The 27,442-nt window shown below is 41.2% G+C and overlaps 3 protein-coding genes across 5 annotated transcripts; 2 read left to right on the top strand and 1 right to left on the bottom strand.

Annotated features, from left to right (window-relative positions):
* Positions 1 to 66: 66 nt before the first annotated feature.
* LOC122871835 (claudin-34-like) lies at positions 67 to 3,478 on the top strand. Its single transcript, XM_044187260.1, has 2 exons — positions 67 to 206; positions 1,778 to 3,478. The coding sequence occupies exon 2, from the start codon at positions 1,944 to 1,946 to the stop codon at positions 2,721 to 2,723; it is 780 nt and encodes a 259-aa protein (XP_044043195.1). The 5' UTR covers positions 67 to 206; positions 1,778 to 1,943; the 3' UTR covers positions 2,724 to 3,478.
* A 959-nt stretch (positions 3,479 to 4,437) lies between these two features.
* sumo1 (small ubiquitin like modifier 1) lies at positions 4,438 to 9,562 on the bottom strand. Of its 2 annotated transcripts, none has more exons than XM_044187261.1 (5): positions 9,403 to 9,562; positions 8,958 to 9,032; positions 7,986 to 8,063; positions 7,767 to 7,838; positions 4,438 to 6,819 (listed from the first exon to the last, which is right to left on the bottom strand). In XM_044187261.1, the coding sequence occupies exons 1-5, from the start codon at positions 9,412 to 9,414 to the stop codon at positions 6,742 to 6,744; spliced, it is 315 nt and encodes a 104-aa protein (XP_044043196.1). In that variant the 5' UTR covers positions 9,415 to 9,562; the 3' UTR covers positions 4,438 to 6,741. The 2 variants fall into 2 exon arrangements, with proteins under 2 accessions (XP_044043196.1, XP_044043197.1); XM_044187262.1 differs by having other exon boundaries at positions 4,438 to 6,973; positions 9,403 to 9,561.
* Positions 9,563 to 10,626: 1,064 nt separating this feature from the next.
* On the top strand, positions 10,627 to 26,797 carry map3k2 (mitogen-activated protein kinase kinase kinase 2). 2 transcript variants are annotated; one of them, XM_044187259.1, is made up of 17 exons: positions 10,627 to 10,997; positions 13,143 to 13,215; positions 14,945 to 15,063; positions 15,421 to 15,461; positions 15,554 to 15,653; positions 15,750 to 15,863; positions 16,308 to 16,383; positions 16,597 to 16,727; positions 17,486 to 17,565; positions 19,100 to 19,164; positions 19,471 to 19,563; positions 19,702 to 19,941; positions 20,045 to 20,193; positions 20,320 to 20,451; positions 20,821 to 20,950; positions 21,155 to 21,332; positions 21,602 to 26,797. In XM_044187259.1, the coding sequence occupies exons 2-17, from the start codon at positions 13,161 to 13,163 to the stop codon at positions 21,819 to 21,821; spliced, it is 1,923 nt and encodes a 640-aa protein (XP_044043194.1). In that variant the 5' UTR covers positions 10,627 to 10,997; positions 13,143 to 13,160; the 3' UTR covers positions 21,822 to 26,797. The 2 variants fall into 2 exon arrangements, with proteins under 2 accessions (XP_044043194.1, XP_044043193.1); XM_044187258.1 differs by having other exon boundaries at positions 10,628 to 10,997; positions 16,308 to 16,401.
* Positions 26,798 to 27,442: the final 645 nt, after the last annotated feature.

Below are 27,442 nucleotides of genomic sequence, written 5' to 3'. Positions count from 1 at the left end.
TTACAGTAACAATACACCAGAGAGGCACACTGTGTCAATATCCTGTCAATCATTTACGGTTTCATGACATGACAGGAAACTGTATCGAGGTTGTTGGTAACAAGATGAGGAAGTGTTCTGAGAATTAAAAAAAACTTTCCTGTTCAAGGTTTTCAGTCTGTTTTGTAGTTTCAGAGTCTGAAGACGGCCCACAAAACAGCACTCAGGTACGTGACAAAATGAAGAGTCTGACTTCAAAATTCAGTCTGTAATGGATTGACGTTAAACCTTTTAAACCTGCTTTAATCTTATGTGGTCAATCATGTACTAAGCGTAGGCATCAGCTTCATCGAGCTTGAATTAAATAAGTTAATAAGACTTATTTTGCAAACTGTATTTTGAACAGCAGAAAGATACTGTATTTTTCATTCTGATTTACATTTTTACATCTGAAGTGATGAAACTGATATGAGATCGCTGGTGTTTTTGAACCGTGTCATCACAGATTGTGGGGAAAATGATAACGATAAGCATAATTTCCTTTTGTTTCTTATTCCTTATTCCATGTTTTTATGTTTTAGTCAAGCTTCCTCTTATGTAGCTTTCAGTAGTTGAATAATAACTGAACAAGAATTAAGATATTTAATCAAGATATTGAAATAATAAATATGATAATTAGATACATATTTAATTTTGACATAAAACCTTTGGTTAGTTGTTTGGCACAGGTAATGTCAGAAAGTTAGTCTCCTGTGGAAACACAGTCTAATAAAACACAGTTTATCCTCCTTCGTGTATCTTTCCCAAGCTAAAAAGCTAAAAAACAATTTTCTACTACAAAATAAATAATTATAGCTGATGCATAAAAACCAGAGACCAAGCCAAGAGAAAGAGACTTTGGATCATATTGTACATTTGTCTGGCGGTTTATCAGCGTTGCACTCGCGTACTTTTATGAAAATCAAACAATAGGAGGTGATAAACAAATGTGGGCATTCTGCAGTGTAACAAGCGTATTTGATTAACATTTAAACCAACCATCATAAATCACGAGGGTTAGCCTGATTTTGTCCAAACGTCTACTAAAACTTGGGAGAGGTTCGTGTGAAATTTTAAAGTTTGCGTCTCAGATTCAGCTAACAGCGCAGAATTACTGTGATAATCCAAAATGCCCACCTCAATGGGTGCGTTACACACCTGCTGGTCAATCACATGTCAAAGTGAAGTCAACAATGAAGCTTTATAAAGCTTTATAAAGTTTTTTTATTGATACCAACATGATCCCTGTAGTCATTTCTCATGATATCAGGCTTGTCAGGCTCAGCTCTACATTGTCAACTCTCATCAGTCTGAGCTGTAGGCTACTTTGTCATCCTTTAGCTGTATTTCAAGCTAAATGCTAACAGTATGCTAATGTTAGCATTCAGCTGAAAGCACAGCATGATAACATACTGACATTGGTATCTTAACACGCCTACAGCTAACATGCGTTGAATAACTTTTCAGTGAGGATCCTGCAGAAGTTAGTTTTTCCCAACCAATACTTTTAGAAATGTTCAGTCAAGGAAATTAGTTGCGAACATTTCAGTCTAAAAGAACAAGATATAAAGAGTTGAGGAACACGTCAGCACACTTTTCCAACACGTGCATAATAATAACCACAGGGTGTATGTAATGTTTAGCTTGTTAGCTTACACCCCTGTGGTTAGAAAGTATATCCCAGTTCAATGACAGCACATTAACTCTCTGTTGAATATTTTACCATTCAGCAAAACCTTTACCTTTACCTTCAACCTAGACGGTGAATGACTCGCAGCCGCAGATATGAAGTGTGATTCTGAAGTTACAACATGACACTGAGAGAGGTGACACCTTCCACCTGGCTTTGATCTCCTGACGATGCCCAGTTTGGGTGGGATCAGGACTTCCTTGGTAACCTGAGGCTCTCTCGTGGCTCCGCTGCTATGACCTACCTGGCTCACACCGCCCATGCCCAGCTCGGTGCCCTCTGGCTGGGCTGCACGGGTTGGACGCTCACCGCCATGGCCCTTGGACTCATCCAGTGGAGGGTTTGGCAGGTGTCTGACAGGGAGGTCATCAGCTCCGGGGTGGCCTGGGTGGGCGTCTGGCGGGCCTGCTTCAACAGCCACACCCTGGTGAGCCCTGGCTTTAGGGTCATGCACTGCAAGTACATCAGCCTGACCGAGGACTTCACGCCGCCGGAGATCGTGGCAGGTCAGGTTCTCATGCTCCTGTCTCTGCTCGTGGGGCTTTGTGGGAACGCTGGCGGAGTTTACGCCTTGAGGAACGTCTACTTTGGGATGGAGAAGAACTCACCGATCCGTTTGGCGTTCCTCACCACCGGTGTGCTGTGCCTTTTGGCCGCCGTGATGTCACTCATACCTCTCCTGTGGAACCTGACCTCAGTGGTGACCAATCAGACCATCAGGTTCCCCCCTGAGTTTAAAATGCCCCAGGCTCCTGATTCGCAACACATGGGGTGCGGCATCGGGGTCGGGATGGCGGGGACAGCCCTAATGATTGTCTCTGGGATTATTTTCTGTAAATACAGGTTACCAGTGAGGTCACAATCCAGGATCCAGCCGTCTCTGAGAAAAGAGGTTCACCTGGACTTAGCAGTGCAATCTGTGACTAACAGCTGGAGGACTTTAACGAGCTCCCGGGGGAAAGATAACCCAGCGTTTGAGTCTCACGAACACACGAATGTGAGAACTCACAGATGAAACTGATGACGAGGGGTTTCATTTGCAAATTGAATTGAAGAAAGAAAAGTAAAAAAGCTGCTATGTGATTGATTTGATTTATTTAGGCAGTCAAAAACACTACAGCTGCTTGATTGCTTTCAGTGACTCATCTAATTTTATGCTCTGGGGGAGGATGAACTGAATGACTCATCTCTTGACAGCAAACAAACATAATGCCAAATGCATTAGTGCCTCAGACTGCCTGAGTGAGTTTCAATAACGTTAAGTTTCCTGTTTTGTTCACTTTTTGTGTTTGTTTTTTAGGTATGATGTGAAAAACATCTGCTGAAATAAATGTACTGACTCAAAGCTGTAAGATAAAGCGGCGGTGCTGCTGCAAAGCTGAGATACTTGTGAGTGACATGCACTCATGCACAATCAGTACATTTAAACGTGTTTATATGGCTGCACATCCAAGTAATTCAATAATATACATATGCAAGTGCAATGCACGCTCTACATGCACACACATTTTTACATTCATGCAAATGTACAGTGTATCACAGCTGCACGCACATGAAACATGCGTGCTCGAATGTTTACTGCGGTGTGAGACATTTTGTGTCATAGCACAAAGACTCATCAGATACACGACTTACTGTATTAACATTCAACACTGTGTCTGTATTATTATATTGGAAGCTGCTCACAAAAAAAGATGCACCACTTTTTGTTGAATTTATTGTCTGAAATTTGATGATTTTGTTTATTTAAATTGAAAGGTGACATGATCATCCTTGTGTTGAGTTTTATTGCATTTTGGGGATTTTCAAAACAACACAGCCTTTTGTTACAAGGTGTAACGGCTTGTAGTTTATACTCTTTCCCTAGATGGCTTCCCTTGGCGCTATCCTGGTCACGTGTAATAGTTTTGCTCTTAGACTTAAACCATACTACTTTGCAGCATTATGAAAAGAATGTGGTTCTGTATGGAGGCATCAGTGAAAGTACTGTGGTGTAAATGCAGATTGTTTACGAGCTCCTTTCTCCGCAGTCAGCACCCGTGGAGCCACTCCGACTGGGGAAACAGTGTGAACACATTCTCTGGAGGTCTATTAACATGGGCTCCCAGCTCAGTGTCATTAAATAGCCCAAAGAAGTGCCTCAGTGGAAGTCACCCACGCCTCATGTGTTTTTTGAAAACTATCCAAGTCAAGTCCAGAATGAGGGGATCTTCAGCCAATGAAAATTAATCATTGTAAAATTACATGGATCACATTTAACTACGGTTAAAGACAGGTTTTGCTAAATTTTCTTCCATTTTCACCTGATATTTATTGCATATATGATGCTGTGTAAATTAACTGGATTACTTTTGTAACCAAGTGGAAGGGAAGGTGGCATTTGGGAATATTTTTAATGACCTAAGAGGGGCAATTAAATCATTTTCATAGTAATCTTTTACAATATCCAATAATGTGATACATTTCTTTCCATATTTTTGACAGATTTGAATACTTCCCTCATTTTTACAAATTATGAGTTGCTTCCTGATTTCAAGTAAATGCAAACATTATTCACTACGTGAGCACATACTGCAGTCTAATTTCTTTAACGAGAATCTGTAGCTGTTGGACACATTTAGCAGCAGACTTTTCACGTTTCCTACAACTGAAAACTTTACGAGAAATACTAGAGTCACAGACACAGTAGGAAGCAAAAGTACTCAATAAAAACATACAAAGCAATGCAGTATTTTCTTAAATATTTTATTCAAAAAAAGCAAAAAGCTCATCTCCAGAATTTCAAACCATCTGTATCAATGTTCCTCTAATGATGAAGAGTCCCTTCACATCACTGAGATCAGTGTTATGGCCCTTCCTGCCTGAGGGTTTGGGTGGAGTGGAGTTCACATGAGCCGGTCACTGACGCACGAAGGAAAGATGATAACAGTCGGTCAGGTTGAGAAAATCCAATTGAGGAAATATTTGACTTTTAAGGACAGTTTTCATTTTTTTTTTTATTGCACACACCTCTGGGAAATGGCGACCATTTAATAGACGACCTGTGATCACCGAATCAACGCTTCACTTCATTTAGAAAAGGATATTTATTTCCTTTTCTTGCTTTTGAACTCCCATTTTTGTGGATGGTGGGAAAAAACATCATGAATGGCAGTAGACAGCTGACATGCTTCTGTATTGTGCGCACTGAAAGCAGAAGTGTCCCAGAGGTGCGGTTCAACCATCACCCACTGCAGCTTTAACCTGGCATTATGAGTGTTTGTGGAGAGTGAAATAACCAGATTGTCAACAGACATCAACATGTTTTTTGTTGGTTATTTCATCCTTCAGGAGCTGTTTCTCGTTCACCTCCTCACACTAATTACAAAGATGACACAGTTTGGGCCTGCTGATGATCGTAACCTTCTTGAGGAACTTCAAAACAGTACACAGATTGAGAGTTTCTTTCCAAAAACAAAAGCTTTAAGAATAAGCACTGACACCACAGTATAACATGTCACTGTAGATGACTATTCGCAAGATTTTTCCTTGAACAAACTGCTGGAGGACAGAATCATCCGAGTTTAAAATACTGTGTGACCGTCAGCAAGCAAAATATTTCCATAACGGGTATATATTTAGATATATCATTACAGAATGAATCCCTCAAATATAAATAAGACAACACTGGAGATACACATGGCATATCATTTCAAACACACTCTAGTACTGAATACAACATATACAAGTAAAGCACATAATCATTTAAAAATGTGTTTAAAATCTCCATTATCAGGTCAATTATCATCATAATTTTACAATTTCGTGAGGGTGCAGTTCGTCAAACATGGCACACAGAGGCTGTAAATGCAAATGATTCAAATAGACAGAAACAAATGTTGACTCCTTTTCATTACGTGTGGTACTGAGGGGGAGACTGCCCAGTAATCCAGCTGTTCAAAGTGAACCCTCTCTCTGGTAAGAACATCTGTTAAACGCCCTTCACGTTAAACAGAAGATACAGCATGTGGAATGAGCTTCCTCACGTACAAATAACTGCATCTTTGACGTCTAACTCGGTGCGTCAGACTCCTCCTTAACAAAATTAACAGGAATGCAAGCAAATTTGTTTTTGTCCTGTACAATGGAAACAGAAGCTGATGCCAGTTTTTGAATCCCCGCTTGTCAAACACAGAGTTAAAAAGGAACAGTGCATCCAAATCTATTTCTGACATTATCTGCTCAGCTGACACAGCTTTGCTTCAGCCTCCTCAAACTTAGAGGCCATAAGGGCTTATGTGCTTTTTTGCTGCAAAGTCCATATGTTCTCAAGTGGCTCCATTAGTCATATATTTGCATCATGATCATCTAGTTTCATAGTATTTTCAAGCACACGGAGGTCAAAAAGCCAAACATGCACAGGAAGTTTTGCTTGTAAGGTGCATGTTTGACAACAAGTCAAACAGAAGACATCACATCTTGACATTCTCAATATCATCAATTTAGCTGTTTAAACTTGATTGGTTATTACAATATTTTCCTAAAACAGGGTGAAGAGCTAAAAATCAAGAAGATAAACAAGTAAATATTTAACTTCTTGGCACCTAAGTGCAACTGTTTGGCTTCAGAACATTAAAATTATACAGGAACGCCATTTTTTCTGGTTTTATAATTCTAAAAAATAAAAAATAAAAACCGTGTTCGCAGGCACTTCAGTTCTTTTGGAGAAAGCTGACACAAAGCTGTGCAAGTGCACTCACTGTGTGACGTCATATTATGATAACTTCACTTGTCTTGTGACTGTAATAAGTGTGATTAGATGACAGCAACAGTTTCCTTTTTGGGTGAACTACTCCTTTAATGCAGATTGTTCCTTGATAGCATGCTTTGCTTCTACTGACCCCCTCCCAAAAAAAAAAAAACAGGATAAAAAACAAAACAAGATGTTTGTTAATTTGGGTGTAACACTCACGTTGAACGCTATTGCTTGGGTCAACGACATGAGCACCCCTGCACTTCAGAGAAGCAGAGACCCGCTGTCCTTTTCCTCGTCCTTACCTCAGTCTGTTCACCTTCCTGCCCTCACACATGGAAGCCCTGATAGAGTCGGTTTTGATCCAGATGGTTTGAAACTGAACAAAAATACGTACATACATACATACAAAATAAAATACAAAATAAGGAAAAAAAAAAAAAAGATTTAGAAATGCAGGAGGTTTAATCATTCCAAAGTCCGCCGGTCTGTTCTTGATAAACCTCGATGACGTCCTCGTCCTCCATCCCCAGCTGACATGAACAAACAGCAGAGGAGAGACATTAATTTCCCAAACTATGACAGACCCTTTACTGGTAACTACCCCCCCCCGTATGTGTATAACACTTGTTTTACTTACATCAAATTACATCCGACGAATGGAACGTGTATCATCATGTATTGCAATTTTGGTCAATATTGGAACATTTGTTTGGTTTAAGTTTAGATTTCAGAGCTGTTATGTGCCAATGAATCGTTCAAGATCTGCAGACAAAAAGCCCTTGAACTGTTCTAAAAGCCAGATTAAGGTGCAAAGTGTCTGAGCTTTGGAAAAAACAAACTTTCATCTGCAACAGCCAACTAATAAATGTATTTGATCAGCCAGCATTGCATTATGAAGTTGTTTTGTGTGATTGTCCTTTGTTCATTGATTTCTTAGCCGCATGTATGTTGCTACTGAATATATGCGTTATTTTTATCCTATTAAATGTAAAGTAGTTGGAGCACTTTTTGAGAAAAGTACTACTGAAATAGCATTTATTATTATGTAGTTCAGAATATTTTAAATGTTTATTTAAGATGCAAAAATTTGCGGTAGTATAAATATCCCCTGAATTCTCAGCAGATAATTATTCTCAGATAATCATGTTAGTCATGACTGCGGTTTTTGCAGACCCTGAAATGATTTTTTTATTTTTTTAAAGGAGGTAAATGTATAAAATAACATACTTGTATGTCTTTAAAGAAACACACGACACTCAATATAAATTTCAGCAAAAAGGACAAAGGGATGCTCAAGACAGGAGAGATGAAGAAAAGTTTCACCTCTTTCGGAGTTTGGTTGTCTGCGATTCTCTGTCCTTCAAACAGAAACCTTAGCGTGCTTGCTGGGACACCCTGTAAGAAACGCACAGACACACGCCAATCAGAAATAATGCTAAACAACCCCAGACCCAAAATATAATATTTAAAAAGTGTGGTATTTCTCAGTGCTCTGTTTATCAAACTTCTGCCATTCAGGAACAGGAACCTCTTTCCTCGTACCTGTCTCTGGCTGTAAGACTCCTTCAGCTTCTTCAGATGTGTCGTCATTTTCACCTTAAAGTGAATTTCACTGCTGTCCTGTGGGCAGAAAGAGAAAGTGATGCATCGGCAGCTGCACGGTAAATGGACTGTACTTATATGGCCTTTACAGCCTTATAAAGCGCTTTAACTAAACTACATATCACATACACTGATGGCAGGTGCTCATCAGTTGAAAGTAACTAATCATTCACACTCACACAATTTCACACACAATTTGGGGTTCAGTGCCCAAGGACACTTCGACATGTAGGCTGGGAGAAGCTGGGATCGACCTTCCGATTGGTGGACGACCCGCTCTACCATTAAGCCACATGGTTCAACAAGGCGACGGCATTTTTGTCGGTTACGAAATAACATCATTACTGTAAAAGTTAAAAGAAAGCAACAGCGAGCAAACAGTATGTGATTAAAACCAAATCACGTACTGGGAATTGTACAGTTTAAATAATTTAAAATACGGAAAGATCAGTTACTCTTTAAAAGGATTGTGATACATCATACATTGTTCCTTACACCTGTTAAAGATGAACCTGCAGCAAATGAACATGAAACAGGATGTCGTTTCTAATTTTAAACAGTCAAACAAACATCAAGTTCATGATCAAACATATTCTGTTTTGTAGGTAAGGCTGGACATTGTCACTGACCGCCAAATTCATTTTAATACTCACAAAAGTTTCATTTGATGCTTTAAGATTTAATTATATTAGATAAATACCAATACTGCACAAATACAAATACATTCAAATGTATTCTGGGAACATAAATATCTTTTAATGGCACAAGTAAGCAACTATCATATATACTACTTTTTGTGTGAATGTCAGCTTAGTGAGGGACAAATAATACATCAACAACTAAAGTTCAATGCTTCATATTCCCATGTTAACCTCAGTGAGACCCATCCATCACCCCTGCATTCATACACACCTGACCAATCACTTTTAACTTGATGTACTCTCCATCCTTTTTATCCCCCCCGTCTTGGCTGGATGGTTTTGTCTCCTAAAAACACAACAACAACAACATATAAACAAAACTTCAGCAGCAGAAAACATTTAAACGCCACATATTTTTTTTAACAGGCCCGAGGGCTTAATTTCGCTGATTTTGATGACACAAATCTGAATTTTGCGGCTTCAAAACGCTGGTATCTCTTGTTGTTTCATAGCGGGACTCTGAAAATGAACTAAAACGAAAGCTAGCTGCAAAGCTAAACAGCTAAATAAGCAGAGGTCTGGGCCTGAAGCTACACGAGCTAACGGTTAGCATATTAAATAACCAGATACGAGGTAGCAGCCACAAAAACACCGATTTGTCTCTTTCAACTGTGTGCAGACTATAAACAATAAAGACTCTTTAAAGTATATCTTACCGTATCTGACATGTTTTTCCTCTGTGTTTGTTGTTAAATATATGTTAACAATAGATGTAGCGTTAGCTTTCAGTCGCAGCTCTAGCTTGATGTTGTGAGACTCGCCATCAACCGGAAGTGACGCAATTGGTCGGTTCTTTCAAAATAAGAGTATTTGTAGCGTGACACCCAACAAACGCTTTTATTTCACGGTTTGCTACTTTTTGTAAAAATTAACCAGAATTATTTACTAATTTATTTTATTATTGTAATTCCATTTTAAAATGTTGGTGTTTGTTAATAATAATATGTCATGATGCACTTTGAGTGTAAGTACACAAAGTTTCATAATGGATCATTTATTCACAAATGACTTACTACAGGCTAATAATAACAATTCCTTAAAAAAACATAAACATTGGTCTATAATTTGGTTTATCTTGACTTTTTTTAAACTTGTTTTATATACCCTTATAGTCTCCTCCAGCCCATATTTCGCATTTCCATTGTCTGTTTTTTTATAGCGTCCTAATTAAATCACTCTTCTTCTTTTTGGTTTGTGGTAGGCCTAAATTGCTCTCCAAATGACAGATTATCTAAAAAAAAAAAAAAATCCAGCCAGTATTTTTTGACCACATAAATTACAGGTATATTCCACCATATAGTTTAAGAGTTTTGGCATATATCTAGATAATCACTGAAAATATAGGCCTGTTTTATTCCCCTGTTTATAAAAGTTATTGACGCAATGTTTAATTACTGGAATATTAAATTTAGAGTTAGCCTGTTTATGAAATCAATCACTTTATGAGTGACAGCAGGTTGCAAGTCCTTTTGAATTTTGGTGGTGTGGCTACATACATACAGTATGAACAAACACAACAATAATGCACATTACATGAATTATGTCTTCTGACAGTTTTAGGGGCAAAGGTTATAGTGGTGAATATATGGAACCGACCACGTGCTCTGCGATAGCAAAGACTATAAAACCTATCAAATGTATTTATTTGACAGGTTTCAATCGTGATCCAGGAAACCAAAACCTTTCTCTGACATCACAGGTTGTGTTTTTGTTGGACTCTTCCAGCGAGGTTTTGGGGGTTAAGACCTGTCAAGTGAGCCAAAATGAAAAATAACATTTCCGGTTAATGACTGTCAACATAAAATACAAAAATATGTAACTAGGGGTTTTCCCTAGGCCAGCCATTTTGGGATTTTATTTTGTCAGCAAAATCTCTACACTTCCGGTAGCCGGTGTTCAGTACCCGTTAGCTTAACGCAGGTGGGGGGGAAACAGCGAGCGAAGCCACCGTCAATCAGGTTGTAAAGTGCAACAAAATGAAAGCTGTCGATTAACTTTGCGTTTTTACTACCGCACAGACACGGAGACACTTTGCTGGATAAAGCATTATCTTGTCATTTGTCTGCTTGGAAAGATCCAGCGGGCTAAATTGACAGCCGTCGGGCCTCGTCGTCGTGGCCCAGCAGGACTCGAGTGAAGTTGGGAGCGGACTGCCAAACTTCTGCTTCCTCCAGCGGCTGTCCGCAGGGCCCGGGGCTCCTGTCACCGGCCCTGTGGATGAGGAAGTGAATACAGATCAACCAACCACCAGGTAAGATAATACAGACGAAACAGTTTGGTTCAGACCTTTTAATTTGTTTAATGGTTGCCTTTTACTGTCGTGCAGTGCAGGAGAGCTTTGAATAGCTATGCGGCTAGTTAACGTTAGCATTAGCTTAGCTTGACAACTTCCCTGGCCTGACAGATAGCTGTAAACGGAACTCTCGGCTAACATTAGCCACTTAGCTTCTCTTATCAGCTAGATATGTGTGGCTAATGTGTTTTGGTTATATTTCAAGATGCCACATCATTCATTTATGGACATTTTGGCGTAGCTCGTAATGCCAAATTGGCTAGCAACAGTTGTTAGTCAATCTTAGCTTGTGGGGCTAGTCAGCTAACGCTAGCAAGTTAATTTAAAGCTAATTATCTACCACAGGAGGCCATAATAGTGGCAATGTTGTTGGTATCAACTTTGCTGTGACCAGTGACATTGGATCGCTAGCTAGCCAGCTCGCCACGGTGGTTTTCAAAGGACGTTATTTGTTAGAAACACGTTAAGTGCTAAGCTAAAGTTAATGTCACAGCGCACTGTTGTCAACGTGACGGAATCGTCAGATTTTACGTCTCTCGCAGTTAGTGATCAATCAGTGACGATAACAGACTCTCGTGAGCGATATTCAATCAGCAGAGGCCATCTTGACTGTCCAGACTTTAATTTCCAGACACACTGTACTCTCAGAGCCTCTGTCTGTGGCGTTGCATGGTAACATCACGACTTCACACCAATAACTAACACACAAATATTATGACAGCTGGTGATGATTGTGCAGAAGAAACGCTGGGGAATGTATTAATTCACAACTGTTGGCATTTCCCATGCGATGTTAGGGGGGTGGCTGCAACTAATGATTATTTTTTGGTATCAGTTAATGCTTATAGGTATAGTTACTGGTCACCTTGCAAGATTTTACATGATCAGTTTATGAAAATGGATGATTTTCTATAAATTAAACTGCCTTATAAAGTAGTTTAAATTTGCTCCACCTTGACATAATGCTGCTTGCACATTACTGCATCAATAATAATAATACATTAATATAATATAGTAGCTATAGTATATAATAATACTCTGAAGGGGGCAATTCTGCACGAGTAGTTTTACTTTTGATACTGTCAGTGCATTTTTCTGCTATTACTTTGAGAATTTTTAATGCAGGACTTTTATTTGTGTTTTCTTACTACTTTTGCTATTTAAATTAACTTCTTTACATTTTATATATATAGTTTCATGTCGCAATATTGGAATATACCTTCATCTTGGCAGTTTTTTAGGCACACCTAGCTAAAACTAATAATCTAACCTTATTTATATAAATGGGTTGGACAAAGTATTAGAAAACGTATAAGAAACACATCTCAGTATAACGCAATTTCAATTCACTGAACTTGAGCCTCCAAAATGACCATACATTTTAATCAACATCTCTCTAAGACAGTTTCAACAAAAACTGAACATTGTAACCTTCATGAAGATAGGATTTATTGCAGGGCTGTTTATCAGACTCACTTTTAGTTACGTGGATCTCATAAACTGCCGACTGAGTGTATCGTGATAAAATAAAACTGAGAATCTGCTAATGGAAAATATAATCACAAAAGGAATACCTGCTTGTGGCCGTTGTAGCAAATTAAATACCTGACAAATCATTAAACTGATGCAAAAATCATATAAAAACCCCAATATTGCTATTAATCAGTTTGCGACATTAATGGGAGAGCTGCTGCGGTATCAATGGTATGGCACAATATGTGACGTATATATCACATCACCCTATTGGACAGATAACCTTTTAGTAAACTAATAAGTAAATCAATCAACTAATTGTTTGAATAGTTGTTATTTCTTTTTTATTATGTTGTGATTGGTGATAAGCAGTTTTGCTTTGTAAGTTAACATAAAGAAATTACTAAATCAGATTTCTTCTGAGACAGTCGAACACCAATTAGACAACTCTCATCTTATTTTTTGCCCCTACTTTAACAGATATTGTGATTTAAAAACTATTGGCCCAGCCCTTCTTAGGAGAGAGGTCCTCTGTTCACAGATCTGCTGATCAGTCAGCAGCTTCATGCTCTAACTTGTGTCCCGATCAACTGCATGTCAGGATTTATGTTGTCCTTTTTGCTGTTGCAGGAGAAAGGAATCCCTTTGATGGGAGAATCCTCTTTCCTGGCCTCCTGGGTCAATCGCCGTGCCATGATGATGGGTATGTGTGTGTGTTTTAAGATAGTGTTACTGTTTGGCAGTAAGCCAGCTTCGTCTTTTGTCAAACCTACAACCCAGGGAATGTTTTCTCTCCCCTCGAACAATGTTTCTTTGACATCTTTGCCTCACAATAATCCCTTGTGTTATGTACTTCAGTGTGAGTGGCATATAGTATGTTACTACTGCAGGTCTGGGAAAACAATAAATGTTTAAACTTTGCAACAGAACTGCAGAAAATACTGTGCAGTCCTACTAAGGCAATGACATTTTTTTATTGTGAAGAATCATTTTGATACTCATGTTACTCACAGTTTACATCAAATCAAATCCACCCAAGAAATTAAGACTCATAAACCATAAAATAAAAAGTGTAGTTATGCTCCTGTTAACTAAACTGTAATTGTCATTCAATTCAATATATTTGGCCTTTTTGGATTGAAGTGTGTGTTTTGTCGTAGAAAAGGTTTCAGTCGTAGTCATCTGGGCAATGTTTTCAAATTCAGGACGTTTCGGCTCCCATCCGGAAGTCATTCTCAATCGTGAAAATGGTCTGAGAACTCAGAAATTTAAGCTACTCTGTGTTGCTTAAGCCCCGCCCTCAGGAAGGAGTCTTCCTGAGTGTCTGCTGTTTACCCTGCCTAGTTTCACCTGAAACTGACCTAATAGTTTCCATGATGGCCCAGTAATCAGTAATCAGGCCTATTGTTTTCTGGCTGCACCTCCCTCATCACTGTTAAGTACCTGATTAGCATATGATTGGCGTGACCATGGTGTTAATACACTGTGGTAAACTTTGGCAAGTTGAATCTCAGACCACCATTTCTGTTCAAAGACGGGTTTTCTTTTTTCACAAAAATGGCTTCCTTGACGCCCCGTTCAAACCAACTCTGCTCTCTACTTAGAATCTTCACCTCGCTGTCTTCAAATGTGCGGTTTGTAGCTTTTAGATGCAAATGCACGGCGCTCTGCAATCCTGAGTTAGCGTGTCGTCTGTGCTGTTAGTCTTCTGTGAAGTGGCTGTTTAGTCTCACCTATGTACCGTTCTTTGCAGTTTTCCTCACTGCGATGTGAAGATTTTAAGTAGAGAGAAGAGTTGGTTTGAAAGAGGAGTCAAAGAAGCCATTTTTGTGAAAAAAGAAAACCCCTCTTTGAACAGAAATGGTGGTCTGAGATTCAACTTACCAACCGTTTACCACAGTGTATTAACACCATGGTCACGCCAATCATATGCTAATCAGGTACTTAACAGTGATGAGGGAGGTGCAGCCAGAAAACAATAGGCCTGATTACTGATTACTGGGCCATCATGGAAACAAAGGTCAGTTTCAGGTGAAACTAGGCAGGTAAACAGCAGATACTCAGGTAGACTCCTCCCTGAGGGCGGGGCCTAAGCAACACAGAGTAGCTTAAATTTCTGAGTTCTCAGACCATTTTCACAATTGAGAATGACTTCCGGATGGGAGCCGAAACGTCTTGATTCTGAAAACAGTGTCCAGACGACTACGACTGAAACCTTTTCTACTATGGAACACTCCTGGACGAATGAGGGACTACACCGTCTTATGTGTTTTGTGTTTTTCACTTAGATGTTTTTGTGATCACCTGGATTTTGTTAATTCACAGTAATGCTTGTCCAGTTTTGCTGAAGCAGTTTTCCTGTTTCACTCTTAGTTTGATACATTTTTATCAATAAAATCTGTTAAATAAACTGAAATCTTGTTGTCACTCAGATGAGCAGGAGGCGCTGCACTCGATCATGCAGGACTTGGCCGAACTGCACCGCTCCAGCCGTCCTGCCATGTTCCTGTCGGACCTGGGCAAACCCAAAGCCTCCTCGCCCAAGAACCAGGTAACCACTTCGTTAGAAATAAACACGATGCTGGGCAATTAATGTGAAACACAAAACAGCAGAAAAAGAGACCAGTTTAGAAAACAGGGATGCTTCTTAGGAAAATATGAAACTATAAAATGCACTGGTTTTTTTTTTTAGTCCAAGACCACTATCACAACGGTTGGTGTTGGATTTTATTAATTTCTTAATCTAATTTTGTGTATTTTGGTTTTTGTTTTAAAACATGTAATTTCCCCCCAAATACCCTGAATTAATAAAAAAAAAAATCAGATCAACGGGGCAAACAACGCTCAGTGAAACAAGTACTGTTCAAACACAAACTGTTTGTTGCTGAATTTAATGTCTTTCCAACAGAACGATGTCAGAGTGAAGTTCGAGTTCAAAGGGGAGAAGAGGTGAGGCTTCGACAAGGTTCACCACTTTAATGTTGCCAGTGCAGACCTGTAGCTGTGCCCTCCTGACCTTTGACCTCTCTTCTTCTCTGTAGGATCTTGCAGTTCCCTCGACCTGTCAAGCTGGACAACCTGAGGTCGAAAGCTAAAGTGGCTTTCGGTCAGACGATGGACCTTCACTACACCAACAATGAGGTATGAAGCCGAAAGACTTCACAGGCCTGCACAGTTTTTAATACTGATAAATTAAAAAAATGACATCTACTCCAAATGTTATTTTTCTTCTTGCAGTTGGTGATTCCTCTGACCACTCAGGACGACCTAGACAAGGCCGTGGAGCTGCTGGATCGCAGCGTTCACATGAAGAGCCTGAAGATCCTCCTGGTGCTCCAGTTCTCCTCTCAGGTCAGCAGCTCCCAGACTCAGTCAAACGCCAGGGGAAACCCCTCGATACTGATTTTTATCCTAAGTTTCATACTTGGACTCTAGATGCAGAGAAATGTTGATGATTTGAAGAGACCAATTTGGTTATTCTTCGATAAAGACCAGACATGATGTAATGTCCTCGGAGCATGTTTAGCCTGATTGACCATCAGATAGTGAAGCTGTATTATATAATTGATGATGTTAGATGATGATATCTAGCCTTGTATCACAATAAGGAAAGTTTTTAGTATTTTCCACAAAGCAAGAGCTTTTATCTGACTTATTTAACAGCATTGGAGCAGCTTTGTTTTTTGTGTTTCAAAGAATAGCACAAAGAAAGAAAACAAAACAACATAAATGCCATTGAAACTCTGAAACTTCTTTTAAATGTTAACAGCCTGTTTTGTTTCTCTGTTTCTCCAGAACTCTTCCTCCAATATGGACCTCTTGCCGTCCCACGAGGAGCTGGACAACACGGGATTCAGGGTCACTGACAAGAGTATGCTGGCTTTGATAGGTGAACTACAAAATAGTTTTAGATAGAGATGTACAGACATGAAGGTATCAAACACAAAATTGATGTTATTACTTTGCCCCAAAGTAAATGTAAAACATTTAGCTCCAGTCACTCTGATGCACCTACAGACACAAGTTCATCCATTAATCATAAATAAAAACATTTCTCTTCGATGCTATCGCCAACCAATCTCAGGCTCCCATTCGACGGACCGCAGCTCCCCTCCTCCAGGATACATTCCTGATGCGCTCCAGCAGGTGGCGAGGAATGGCTCCTTCACCAGCATCAACAGCGAGGGAGAGTTCATTCCTGAGAGCATGGACCAGGTACCACCACTCAGGAGTGTTGACTTTAGTATTTATTAGAATGAGGAAGAGCCGTGATGTATTGGATGCTCCGATTTAATCAGCTTGTATAAGTTATTGTGCCAAAGCCAAGCTGAAATGTGCTAAAATCTCTTATTTTTGATCAATATTTGGTTTTCTTAAATGAAAACTGTAGCACAGTTTGGTTGTATAGTGCATTTAAGAAACGGTTTGACTTTCCACTAGCTACTTTATTGGGAAACATAATTTAGAGATACTGCAGTATTGTGTAGGAAATATGTATTTGGCTGCTAAAGTAAGCCAAGTAAGTTTTATGAATGGTCTTTACATTATCCCTTTGAACGTTATAGCTTTTGGTATTTTATTAAAGTTCATTCTTTCTTCCCCTTCTCCCTGTGACCACTGTGGAGGAAATGTTAAGTCCCTCATATGCTCCATAATGGACCCAGGCGCAAACAGCAGGGCAGATGGTGGACGCCCATGTGGTTCTGTTAAAAAAAACAAAAAAACAAAGGTCTCTGGGTACATGGACGTGTTTCACACACGTGCAGTCGGCACAGTTGTAGGCACGGCCGTAAAGACATCTGTGTGGAAGTCAGCGTGGTCCCTCGTGGGCATGGGCAGCTGATACGTCATGCAAAACCCTATGCGGATACGGAAAGTAAAATTTGGGCTTTGAGGGTCCTGCACGGAAGAGGATGTGATGATCAATATTATGTGAGTTTCTTTTTTTTTCTGAGATTCTTTCTTTTCTTCAGATGCTGGACCCGCTGTCCATGAGCAGTCCAGAAAACTCAGCGTCTGGAAGTTGTCCCTCTTTAGACAGCCCACTGGACAGGTCAGGACCTCAGTATTTTATTCATACAACAATATCCTTTAAAGGAACATCAGATACTACGCCTGCTTTTGTGTTTATGATTGATCATTTTAAATAAATAGGGATAAAAGTCATTTCATATTACATATCTGCAGATGGTCAGATCAGATTAGTTATATTTTCCTACATAATAAAGCTCTTGTATGCCCATAAATCTAAATTTCATGCTAAAAAAGTTACTTCAATAATTAGCTGGCTAAGCTGCACCGTTATCTCGGCCGTTTGAGATGTGTGTAAGCGTGTAACTGTACGTGTAAAGGTGTGTGGGTTAGTGGAGATAAAAGAGAGAGGAAAGGAAACAGAGTAAGGCACAAGGAGTCTTAAATGCCGTGGCAAAGTGTAACAGCTGTCGCTTTATCGCTCAGGAACCAAACTTTCATTCACCAGCCGTGTTACTGGACTTTGGTCTGATAAATCGCAGTTATTAGCTTCCACAGTGGCTAAAGCCAAAGAAAAACGGTGTAGTCCCTCATTCGTCCAGGAGTGTTCTATCGTAGAAAAGGTTTCAGTCGTAGTCATCTGGACACTGTTTTCAGAATCAAGACGTTTGGCTCCCATCTGGAAGTCATTCTCAATTGTGGATGACAATTGAGAATGACTTCCGGATGGGAGCCAAACGCTTGATTCTGAAAACAGTGTCCAGATGACTACGACTGAAACCTTTTCTACACAAAGAAAAACACACAACAATTCGGACGCAGCGGTCCGTCACTTTCCAAAAAGCAAAGCACAATTCAACGATGAAGCTTAGATGAAATAACACACAAACTGAGGCTAGGCGAGTCAGTTTGTTTTGGAGTTGTCCGGCGGAGTTTCTCTCAGAGACGGACGCTGACGAAGCCGGGTCCACCGGTGAAACTGTTCCTTTCGTGGCAGCAAAGGAAAACAGCGGTCGACGTCGGTAGGGAGGAGGGCTCAGCGGCGATCTCGCTCTCCGTGAAGGGAACGGTCAGTCCGGGATCGTTGTGGGGAGTAAACGATCAGGATCCAAAAGTGTTGAGCAAACACACAAAAAACGTCTGTTTGTCGTCCAGCTGGTTTCCTGTTTCCTCTTCCTGGGGAAATTAAAGTTCACATGAAAAGCGTCTTCTTGTGGTAACGGGAGTTACTGTGGAAAAGTCAGCGGGCAGTGTGGGAGGCCAGGCTTTATAGAGTTGGTGTCGTCGTAGCTGTGCGCCGGGATTTCATACGGTGTGTTGCGCGTCTCGTCCAATGGGAATCCAGTGTTTGGATTCAACTCTCGCGTTGGCTTCAAGCGAGATTTCCTCTCAATATAATCTAGGTGTGAATTAACGGTTGTGTCGGCTCGGCGCCTTTCTACTGTCTGTCCTTTGTCTCTGAGAGAAGGCTTTGGCCTTTCCAGCTAGGCCTGTCTTTTGTCCCTCACACGTGGTGAGGCTAGGCGAGGCCCAACAGATGACATCCATGTAATTTGAAACAAAACTGCCAAACGATACTCAGCGTTGTCTCTTGCTCTCGTTTTCATGTTGTGCAGTGACTACCCGAAGTCCAGGATGCCCCGAGCACAGAGCTACCCAGACAACCACCAGGACTTTCCAGGTTTGAAAACATATCAAGGAACATTTTAATAGCTGATGAATAAAAAAGGAAATAAAAACTCTCCTAGTCTTCAACTGCTGAGTCTGGACTATGTAAGCAATAAAAATAAAATACAGGCCTCGCTCATTTAACAAGATCTTACCCAGAGAAAAGCTGACTTAACACTAAACCCAACATACTGAGACACCGATGCTGCCATGTTTCCCCTCTGCCGTATTGAAGCTGCTGGATGTCATTTCTCTTTTGTGCCTTTCCTCATAAATGTTATTGTTCTTGGTTCTTCATCGTTGTCCTCTTCCTCTCTAGAGTACGACCTCCCAGTGTTTGAGAAGTCAGGGAAAGGTGGAACGTACCCTCGGCGATACGGCATTCCCTTCGGCCTTCAAGATTACAGTGATGGTGGGTAATTTTTCCTTAATGACACCCAAACAATAAGACGGTATAAGTAGATAGAAATATCATTGCTCCTTTGCAGTACAGCTGCATGATATTCCTGGTTGTTTCTCCTCCTCCTCCTCCTCCTCCTCTGCTCGGCAGGGAGGAAGACCTTCCCTCGGGCTCGGCGAACGCAGGTTCACAGCTTCCGCTCGCCGGTCAGCTTCAGCCCGACCGAGCAGTCGCCCAGCACCAGCAGCGGCAGCAGCGTCTTCACCCCCGACCTAGAGGAGGTCCCGGGGCCCGCCAGGAGGCCGCGGAGGGGCAGCGATATTGAACCCAATCCCAACCCATCTGCCGCGCCAACCCTGTCTGTAATGGACATCAGCCCACCCAGCCGCTGTGAGTTGGATGTGGATTTTATTCGCCAGAACAACAAGTGCACCAAGCATCTCAGCTGTTTCCAGTGATTTGATTGTGTCTGATGTTTGTATGATGTGTCCAGCTCCACGCGCTCCAACCAACTGGCGGCTAGGAAAGCTCCTGGGTCAGGGGGCCTTCGGACGGGTTTTTCTCTGTTATGATGCCGATACTGGACGGGAACTGGCGGTCAAACAGGTCCAGTTTGACCCGGAGAGTCCGGAGACCAGCAAGGTGAGAGTCTGCTCTGTAGTTTCTCAGATATGTAGGAATGTTTTTTTATCAGATAGTGTGCATGTACGATAAGTTAAAGATGGCAGGAAAAGATGAGTTTGTGATGTTTTCTTCTCCGTCGTTTAGGAGGTGAGCGCGTTGGAGTGTGAAATCCAGCTCCTGAAGAATTTGTGCAACGAGCGGATCGTCCAGTATTACGGCTGTCTGCGGGACACAATGGAGCGAACGCTCTCCATCTTCATGGAGTACATGCCTGGCGTGAGTGCTCATTTACTTTTTACTGTGAAGTGGAATTTATGTAAATGCTGAGGATTTAACATAGCAGTAAATCATTAAAGAATCTGAATATATCACCGGTACAGTACATTGTTGCTCGCTTCTTCTCCCAAAGCAGAAATCTTTTAAAAAATCTAGTTTTGTGTAGCGCAATGTTTAGAGGGGTCGCAATTCAATATTGTTTCTAGTGTGTATTAAAGCCAGACGGACACCATTTTCTTTAAAATGATCATATTTGGGAGTAAAAATGAGATCGGATGAGGATATAGCTGCCAATATTTACACAAATGTGTAACATAAACAAGAAAAGCTAAATTATTTTTAGACATTTTTCTAATTTCTGGTCCTAAGGGCTCCATTAAGGACCAGCTGAAGTCGTACGGAGCACTGACGGAAAACGTGACGCGCCGCTACACCCGGCAGATCCTGGAGGGGGTGTCCTACCTGCACAGCAACATGATTGTCCACAGAGACATCAAAGGTGAGGTGGACTATTTATTTTATTTAGTTTTTAGCTGCTGCTGCGCTTTGGTGTATCTCAAAGTTCTTATACTTGAAGCAATTTGCCACCTGACTCCTGTTTTGGAAAATTAAGGAACATAAATCAAGTGATGGTCAGGAATATACATCATTTTCAAATATAAAGGTGGAAAGCTGCGTAAAGCTCTTGCTCTTCTTCGTTCAGGGGCCAACATCCTTCGTGACTCGGTGGGTAACGTGAAGCTGGGAGACTTTGGGGCCAGCCGGCGGCTGCAGACCATCTGTCTGTCAGGAACAGGCATCATGTCTGTGACCGGCACCCCCTACTGGATGAGCCCAGAAGTGATCAGTGGAGAGGGCTACGGCAGGAAGGCTGACATCTGGTGAGACCGCACACAAGTTTAATATTACACCAGGTTTCCCCAAAAACCATCCTGACGGACTTAACAACAGCCACTGTTGTGTTTTTATATTTTATGATAATAGTGGAATAAGACAGAGCTGCTATGGCAAAGATAAAATGTGCATAAGAACTTGTAGAAACTAATAATTCAACTTAAAGACCTTGTAATGACACTTAAAATACGACCACTTTCATTCCTTCGAATAGGAACTGATCTGTGTCCACTTATCCTGATTATTTCACCCTCAGGAGCGTTGGCTGCACCGTGGTGGAGATGCTCACGCAGCGACCCCCGTGGGCCGAGTTTGAGGCCATGGCAGCCATCTTTAAGATTGCCACCCAGCCCACCAACCCTGTGCTGCCCGCCCACGTGTCGGACCACTGCCGAGAGTTCCTCAAACGGATCTTTGTAGAGACTAAGCAGCGGCCGTCTGCTGATGAGCTGCTGAGGCACATCTTTGTACATTAACCCCTCTGACCCCGCCCCCTCCACCTCCACGCTGAAACCATATTGGACCAGGAGGAACTGGCTGGAAGAAGGTGGGGTGTGTAGGCGGGGAGGGGGGGGAGCGTACCTGCTCCCCCTGTCTCTGTTTGTATGAGACTGCCATAGAGGACATGAATTTTTATTTTATTTTTCTCTGCAAGTTGCACCTTAATTTCTCAAACAAGGAGGGGTTGAGCACCACTTCCTCCTGAAGCGATGAAAAACGACTCTTTGAAAACGTCTCCTTTTTTATGTTTGTACGGTTTCTCTCTTCAAACGTTCTGGAGTGGGATAGTGTCGGCGTTGCGGACCTACAGGAGGTGATGCCTGACTCTCGAGTGCCCCCATCTCGCTGACCCGACCCCAGAATGTAGTCTCCTGCCAAAACCCAGAGCGATAGTGATGACCTGGGCCCGCTGCTATAGACGAAACTAAATCCCAGATGGAGAGAACACTCCCCGAAAACAGTTTCCACTCACCTGCCCTCATCCCTCATCCCTCGTCCTTTTCCTCTCCGTCTTTCTGATCTCTCAGACGAAATGTTTTGTCTCTCTGCTTTACTGTCTGTAAACCACCCTCTTCCCTCCTCTTCCTCCTCGTTCTTAGCCGTGTGCCTTTTCTGTTTTTAAACGCAGCGTAAGAGTGAGTCTTGAGTTCATGGATCGTCCCCATTGTTCTTAGCCGCAAGGGTTCTCAGTGTCGTGTTGCCTCCCGGATGAACTGCCTTTGCACTGTTAGCCCAAATCCAGCTGATCTCCATTCAGCCGTTATGTCCGTTTCTGCCTTTTCTGTAACAGACTCCTGGTGTTGAGCAGGGAGCATCCTGATCTCACCTCAGCTCGTTCGGTTTGTTTGCCTGCTCTACCTGCTGGTAACCAAATATCCTTCAGGCTTTCTGTTTGGGAACAACTTGCCGTGCTGGTTCTCAGACAGGATTGGTACTCCTGCTTCAGTCTTCAGTCAGAGTTGGCAACAGTGTCCAGATGATTTGATTTTCTCTTCAAATGCACCCTTTACTGCTTCTCGGAGTATTCGCTGACCAGATTGGTCGAACTCTTGTCATGGCAGATCAGAGGTGGATAAGCTGTGAGGTCGTTGCCACCAGAAAGTCAGTTTACTGTTGATAAATGTTGGCATTGACTGGTACATTACTGGTACTCGTGCATTCGTTTTAGCAGCTCACTTTCTGGAAATGTACAAACTGATGGCTGACTGGTGAGCAGAATATTTCATTTCAATCACTGGATGTAAACTGAAGTGTGTAATGAACTAGTCCCCATCAGTTTACGTTCTCCTGAAAAGCAGCCGAATGACAAGTCATTCTGCACAAACCACGCAGAAGCCATGCAAGAACTAAACTGTATATAAAATACAGCGCTAAATCAGTTAGAGCTAAAAATTTAGTAGATTAATGTATTAGTCGACTGACAGAAAATTAATCTGCAACAGTTGTGATAATCCAAGAACATCTTTTGGACGAAAACTTGTACAGTTTTCAGTTAAACAATCGAAATGTATGGTCAGATTAACTGATAATGAAAGTGATCGCTAGTTGCAGCCGTAAAATCAACAGAATTATTATTTAAGTCAGGTAACATCTGCTCAGTGTTTCTGCGTCGACGCTGCGAACACGATTCAGTAGTTACTCGGACGATGTCGAGGTTTTATACGGAAACTTTCTGCCATGACACCAGTTACGTACTCGAAGCGGTGAGGCAGGAGAGGTGTGTTTTGAAGAGTGTCGACCTGCTGCAAGGCAAGAAGCTCGCAGCTGATTGGCCAGAGGTCCTGCTGTATGACGCTGTCCCACTGTTGTAAGTTTTAGGGTCGGGCTTGAAGAGCTATAAGCCCGGACATTTCAGTTGTGTCTCACTAGCTGCTCATCATTGAACCAACAGGTACATTTACAGGTAACGTGTCATTTCATTTGCTCCACTGCTGCAATCGGTACCTTTATGTTTTCCAGCCAAGGCATCACTGTGCCATATCGGAGCGCTCTTGTTGCGTCAGCGGTCTTGTTTTATTGTTTTTTTTTTTGCCTCACATGCACTCCTACAGATTGGATTCACACTTGAAGACGTTTACAGTATCTCACAGCTTCGTTCCTTCGCAACAGTCAGCGCTGCTGTCGCCAAATCAAACGCATCAAAGTTAACTCGTCACTTTAGCCGAACCACAAAACGCTCCGTTCATCGCGTGCCGCGTCCTGCTTGGCTCACGTTGTGGTTTCCTCCCGGGCCGAGCGTCCGTAACGTCTGTCTGTCGAATATGACGGATACATAGAGGTTGTTCATAGCACCGGCTCCATAACTATGCACCAGTACGCTGTAAACCCACTGCACACGCCGGACGGCAGGATTACGTTTCGTCAACCGGCGACGCCTCGGCTGATGTTGACCGCTCGTCCTGGTCTTTTTTTGGAGGAGGAGTAGTGATCTTTGTGGGCAGCTCTGTCAGCAGCCAGTCATGTCCCACCGAAACCGAACACTTACATGCACACTAGTGACTCTGTTTAACCCGATTAATGCAATACTCGTCAACTTTTAAATGTAGTTTAGGCACGTACCAGCTGCAGAAACCCAAATAATGTACTTACAAAGCAAACAGAGCAGATAAGTAATGAGCTGATTATTAAACAAATCCATATACAGAGATGTCTATACTTTAAAGCACTTAAGTGTTAATCTGACACAGTAATCCGAGTCTTGGTGTGTATGTAAGTGTCTGCTGGATTGCACATAACACAGCAGAGCTGCAGCTGCGCGTTTAATGAAAGTAATAATACGATTTAAACAGCTTTTCTCCTGTGTGTATTTAGGCAAAATCAGACAGGAGTGAATCCAGTGAAGCGCAGCAAGCTGGAGTGTTTATGCAGAGCAGGTGGCTTTAATGGCGAGCCGTTTCTGCTATTAAAGGTGCAATCAGTAATATTTTAACCGCTCTTTGCACAAATTAACCGGAATATGCTGAATGTTTCACTTCAGTTACTTTATTTTTTGTTGTGATTTCTAAAGAAGTTGGGTTTGAACTCCCAGACCCCTCTCAACTACCCACCGAGCACTTGTTGGTTCAGTTTCTCCATGTTCGTTTCTGTTGAGTGGATTCAGCCTTATTTATTCTGACTAGTTTTAACTGGTAGCTCAGGTGGCTCCACCTCACGTGATTGGTTTACTACTTGATGGGGACATGGATACGTGCTATTATGGAATTTAATAGTGGTGCATAGAAAGGTGTCAAATGGTACGTGAAATGTACGGCACGATACATAATGCAGTTTTGGTAATAATTTCCTAAAAAAAATTCCAATATGTTTCCTGGACAGAGCCGCGTAGTTTGGTACTAATGTAATTAAAGGGAAAATAGCGAGAGTTCTCAGTTGGTATACTTGCAGTTAATGAATTCCTGAGAGTCCACAGCAGGTCAGCTGCAAAATGTGTTAATTGCCCACATTTCAACATATATGGAGAATTAAGTTTCCAATATATGAATAAATAGTAAATAATTCTTTGTAGGAAATGATTTTCCGTGTCTGATGCTGCTGTTGTAGTTCCCTGCAGCGGCCACTAGATGCCACTGAAGAGACACATTTTACTGATTGCACCGTGGCCTCGTTAACCCTTTGCTCATCAATCTTTTACTGATTCGTGAAGGTCAGTTTGATGATTTTATTGTCACGAATCGACCCACACCGAACCTTTATCACAGTTCATGATTTTCTCTAAAGGCACTTGTTAAACTTGTCTGACAGAGTCAGACTCTCGCTGCTTTGTGATACATTTCAATCATGTGATGAGTTGAGAGATCCACACGGGTTGTGGAAACTTCTCTTTTTTTTGTCCGGGTAACTGAAACTAACTCCTCAATTTATGCATTTTCAAAACGGTACGCATCCAAACAAAGCTACAGAAAAGAAAAATTCTTGATTGAATTAGCCTCGTGTTATGAAAACAGTTGTAGTATTGAGTTTGAGGCGGCTTACATTAAACTGTCTGAATCAGATGTGAAAGCCGCCAGCACTGGTAAACCTTGATACGCACTACCATTATGCACTATCTGATTCACTGATGCTTTCTCACGACCCCTCGTCGGCTGTCGCTCACGCAGCTCGGTTCAGCGACCTTTTGTTTGCACATTTTAAAGACTGTTTTTAACTTTTATTTTAAGTGTGATTGTGAGCGGATGTGTGTGTGTGTGTGTGTGTGTGTTTTGAGCGATGACTCAATACATGAATGTAATGTCTCTCTTTTATTTTTTATTTTTTAACCGTCAGATGGCCTCGTTCACCACCGTGGATTAACTCTTCCGTACCAGTATTTGTCACCTGCAAACGCCAAGATAGACCTGTAGTTCTCTCTCTAGTGTCTAAAGCCACTGCTGCCACTCTTGGACGTGTGTGTGTGTGTGTGTGTGTGTGTGTGTGTGTGTGTGTGTGTGTGTGTTTGAGTTTGTAATGTGCATTTACTGCAATTTGTGCTCTTTGGACACTGCGCCTGAAATGCCTCAAGCATTCTGACTGTAGGTGGTGAAATAAAATAACAATAATAATAATAAAAAATAAAAAAAAATAAATCATGTACAAATGTATAAAATGAAAATGTACCCTTTTTAAAAAAAACCAAACAAAAAAACAAACAAAAAAACACTTATATCCCACATGTTTGGTCTCTGTGTATTGTAAAAGAAGCCATGTTTATAATTCTAATTGGTTTGTGACCAATACGCCTGTTTATATCAGATCTGTATATCAGTGGTACGCATAATTTTTTAATATATATTTTTTATTTTACTTTTTTTTTTTTTTAAATGGGAGATTTTATGCATGGTTGGGTCCTGAGAGACGCAGCGGTGCCGTTGAATGGTTGCTGTTTTTGGGCAAAATTCTGGAGAATTGCGACAGCTCTGTGTTCATAATTACAACAATTATGACGATGAAAACAATAAAAGATATTTATTTCACATTTGGGTGTTGTTTGCATTTTTTTTTTGTGTGTGTGTTTTTGTTTTTATGCCAAGATTTCTGCTCAGACATGAATTAAAATTATTATAATAGTAATAAAAGTAAAAAAAAATTCAACCTTAATTTTTTAAACGCAGCAGAAAGCAGCTGAAAAGATAAGAGCACAGGCCACGTTTTTATTTTAAACCTTAGTTTAAATGCTAAATCTTGCAAATTGTCACAAAGAAAATGCACTTTATTTAAGTTCAAAGCTGAGATGAGACACTACATCACTTTGTATGAGCCAAAGAAAATTAATAAAGCTTAATTAAAGCTTATTTTTCTTCTTCGGAAGAGTGAGTGTGGCAGATTGTGTCTAACTTTAACGCCCTCCGGTGGTCACGATGTGTAACGACACTTTTGTTTATATTTACAGTTTCCGTAATTCTTGTATTCTTCCGACAAAGTAAAAATCGGAAACTTTGTAGCAGGAGGAGGAAGTTAACGCTGGGCTACTTTTTGGTAGACTTGCTAGCTGAAACTAACAGTTCTTATACTGTAAGCAGCTAGCTAATCGGGAGACTCGCCGGGTTTAGCCGAGCAAGCGCTAGCGACAGTGAGCTTCTGCACTGCACACTTAAATGGAAAGTACTCGTTAAACCAGCTG

This window comes from Siniperca chuatsi, linkage group LG24, assembly GCF_020085105.1.
Source record: "Siniperca chuatsi isolate FFG_IHB_CAS linkage group LG24, ASM2008510v1, whole genome shotgun sequence".
NCBI classification, from domain to species: Eukaryota; Metazoa; Chordata; class Actinopteri; order Centrarchiformes; family Sinipercidae; genus Siniperca; species Siniperca chuatsi.
The sequence above is the reverse complement of the archived record's forward strand: the minus strand, read 5'-3'. Positions and strand labels throughout refer to the sequence as shown.

Excerpts from the sequence above, each read along its gene's own strand:
- LOC122871835 (XM_044187260.1), top strand. The coding sequence starts at position 1,944 with ATGACCTACCTGGCTCACACCGCCCATGCCCAGCTCGGTGCCCTCTGG.
- sumo1 (XM_044187261.1), bottom strand. Across the intron at positions 8,064-8,957 it reads AGTTAAAAGTGATTGGTCAG|GACAGCAGTGAAATTCACTT; the intron begins GTGTGTATGAAT and ends TTCTGCCCACAG. Across the intron at positions 6,820-7,766 it reads ACAACCAAACTCCGAAAGAG|TTTCAAACCATCTGGATCAA; the intron begins GTGAAACTTTTC and ends ATTTTTGTTCAG.
- map3k2 (XM_044187258.1), top strand. The coding sequence starts at position 13,161 with ATGGGAGAATCCTCTTTCCTGGCCTCCTGGGTCAATCGCCGTGCCATG. Across the intron at positions 13,216-14,944 it reads TCGCCGTGCCATGATGATGG|ATGAGCAGGAGGCGCTGCAC; the intron begins GTATGTGTGTGT and ends GTTGTCACTCAG. Across the intron at positions 16,728-17,485 it reads TTCCTGAGAGCATGGACCAG|ATGCTGGACCCGCTGTCCAT; the intron begins GTACCACCACTC and ends TCTTTTCTTCAG.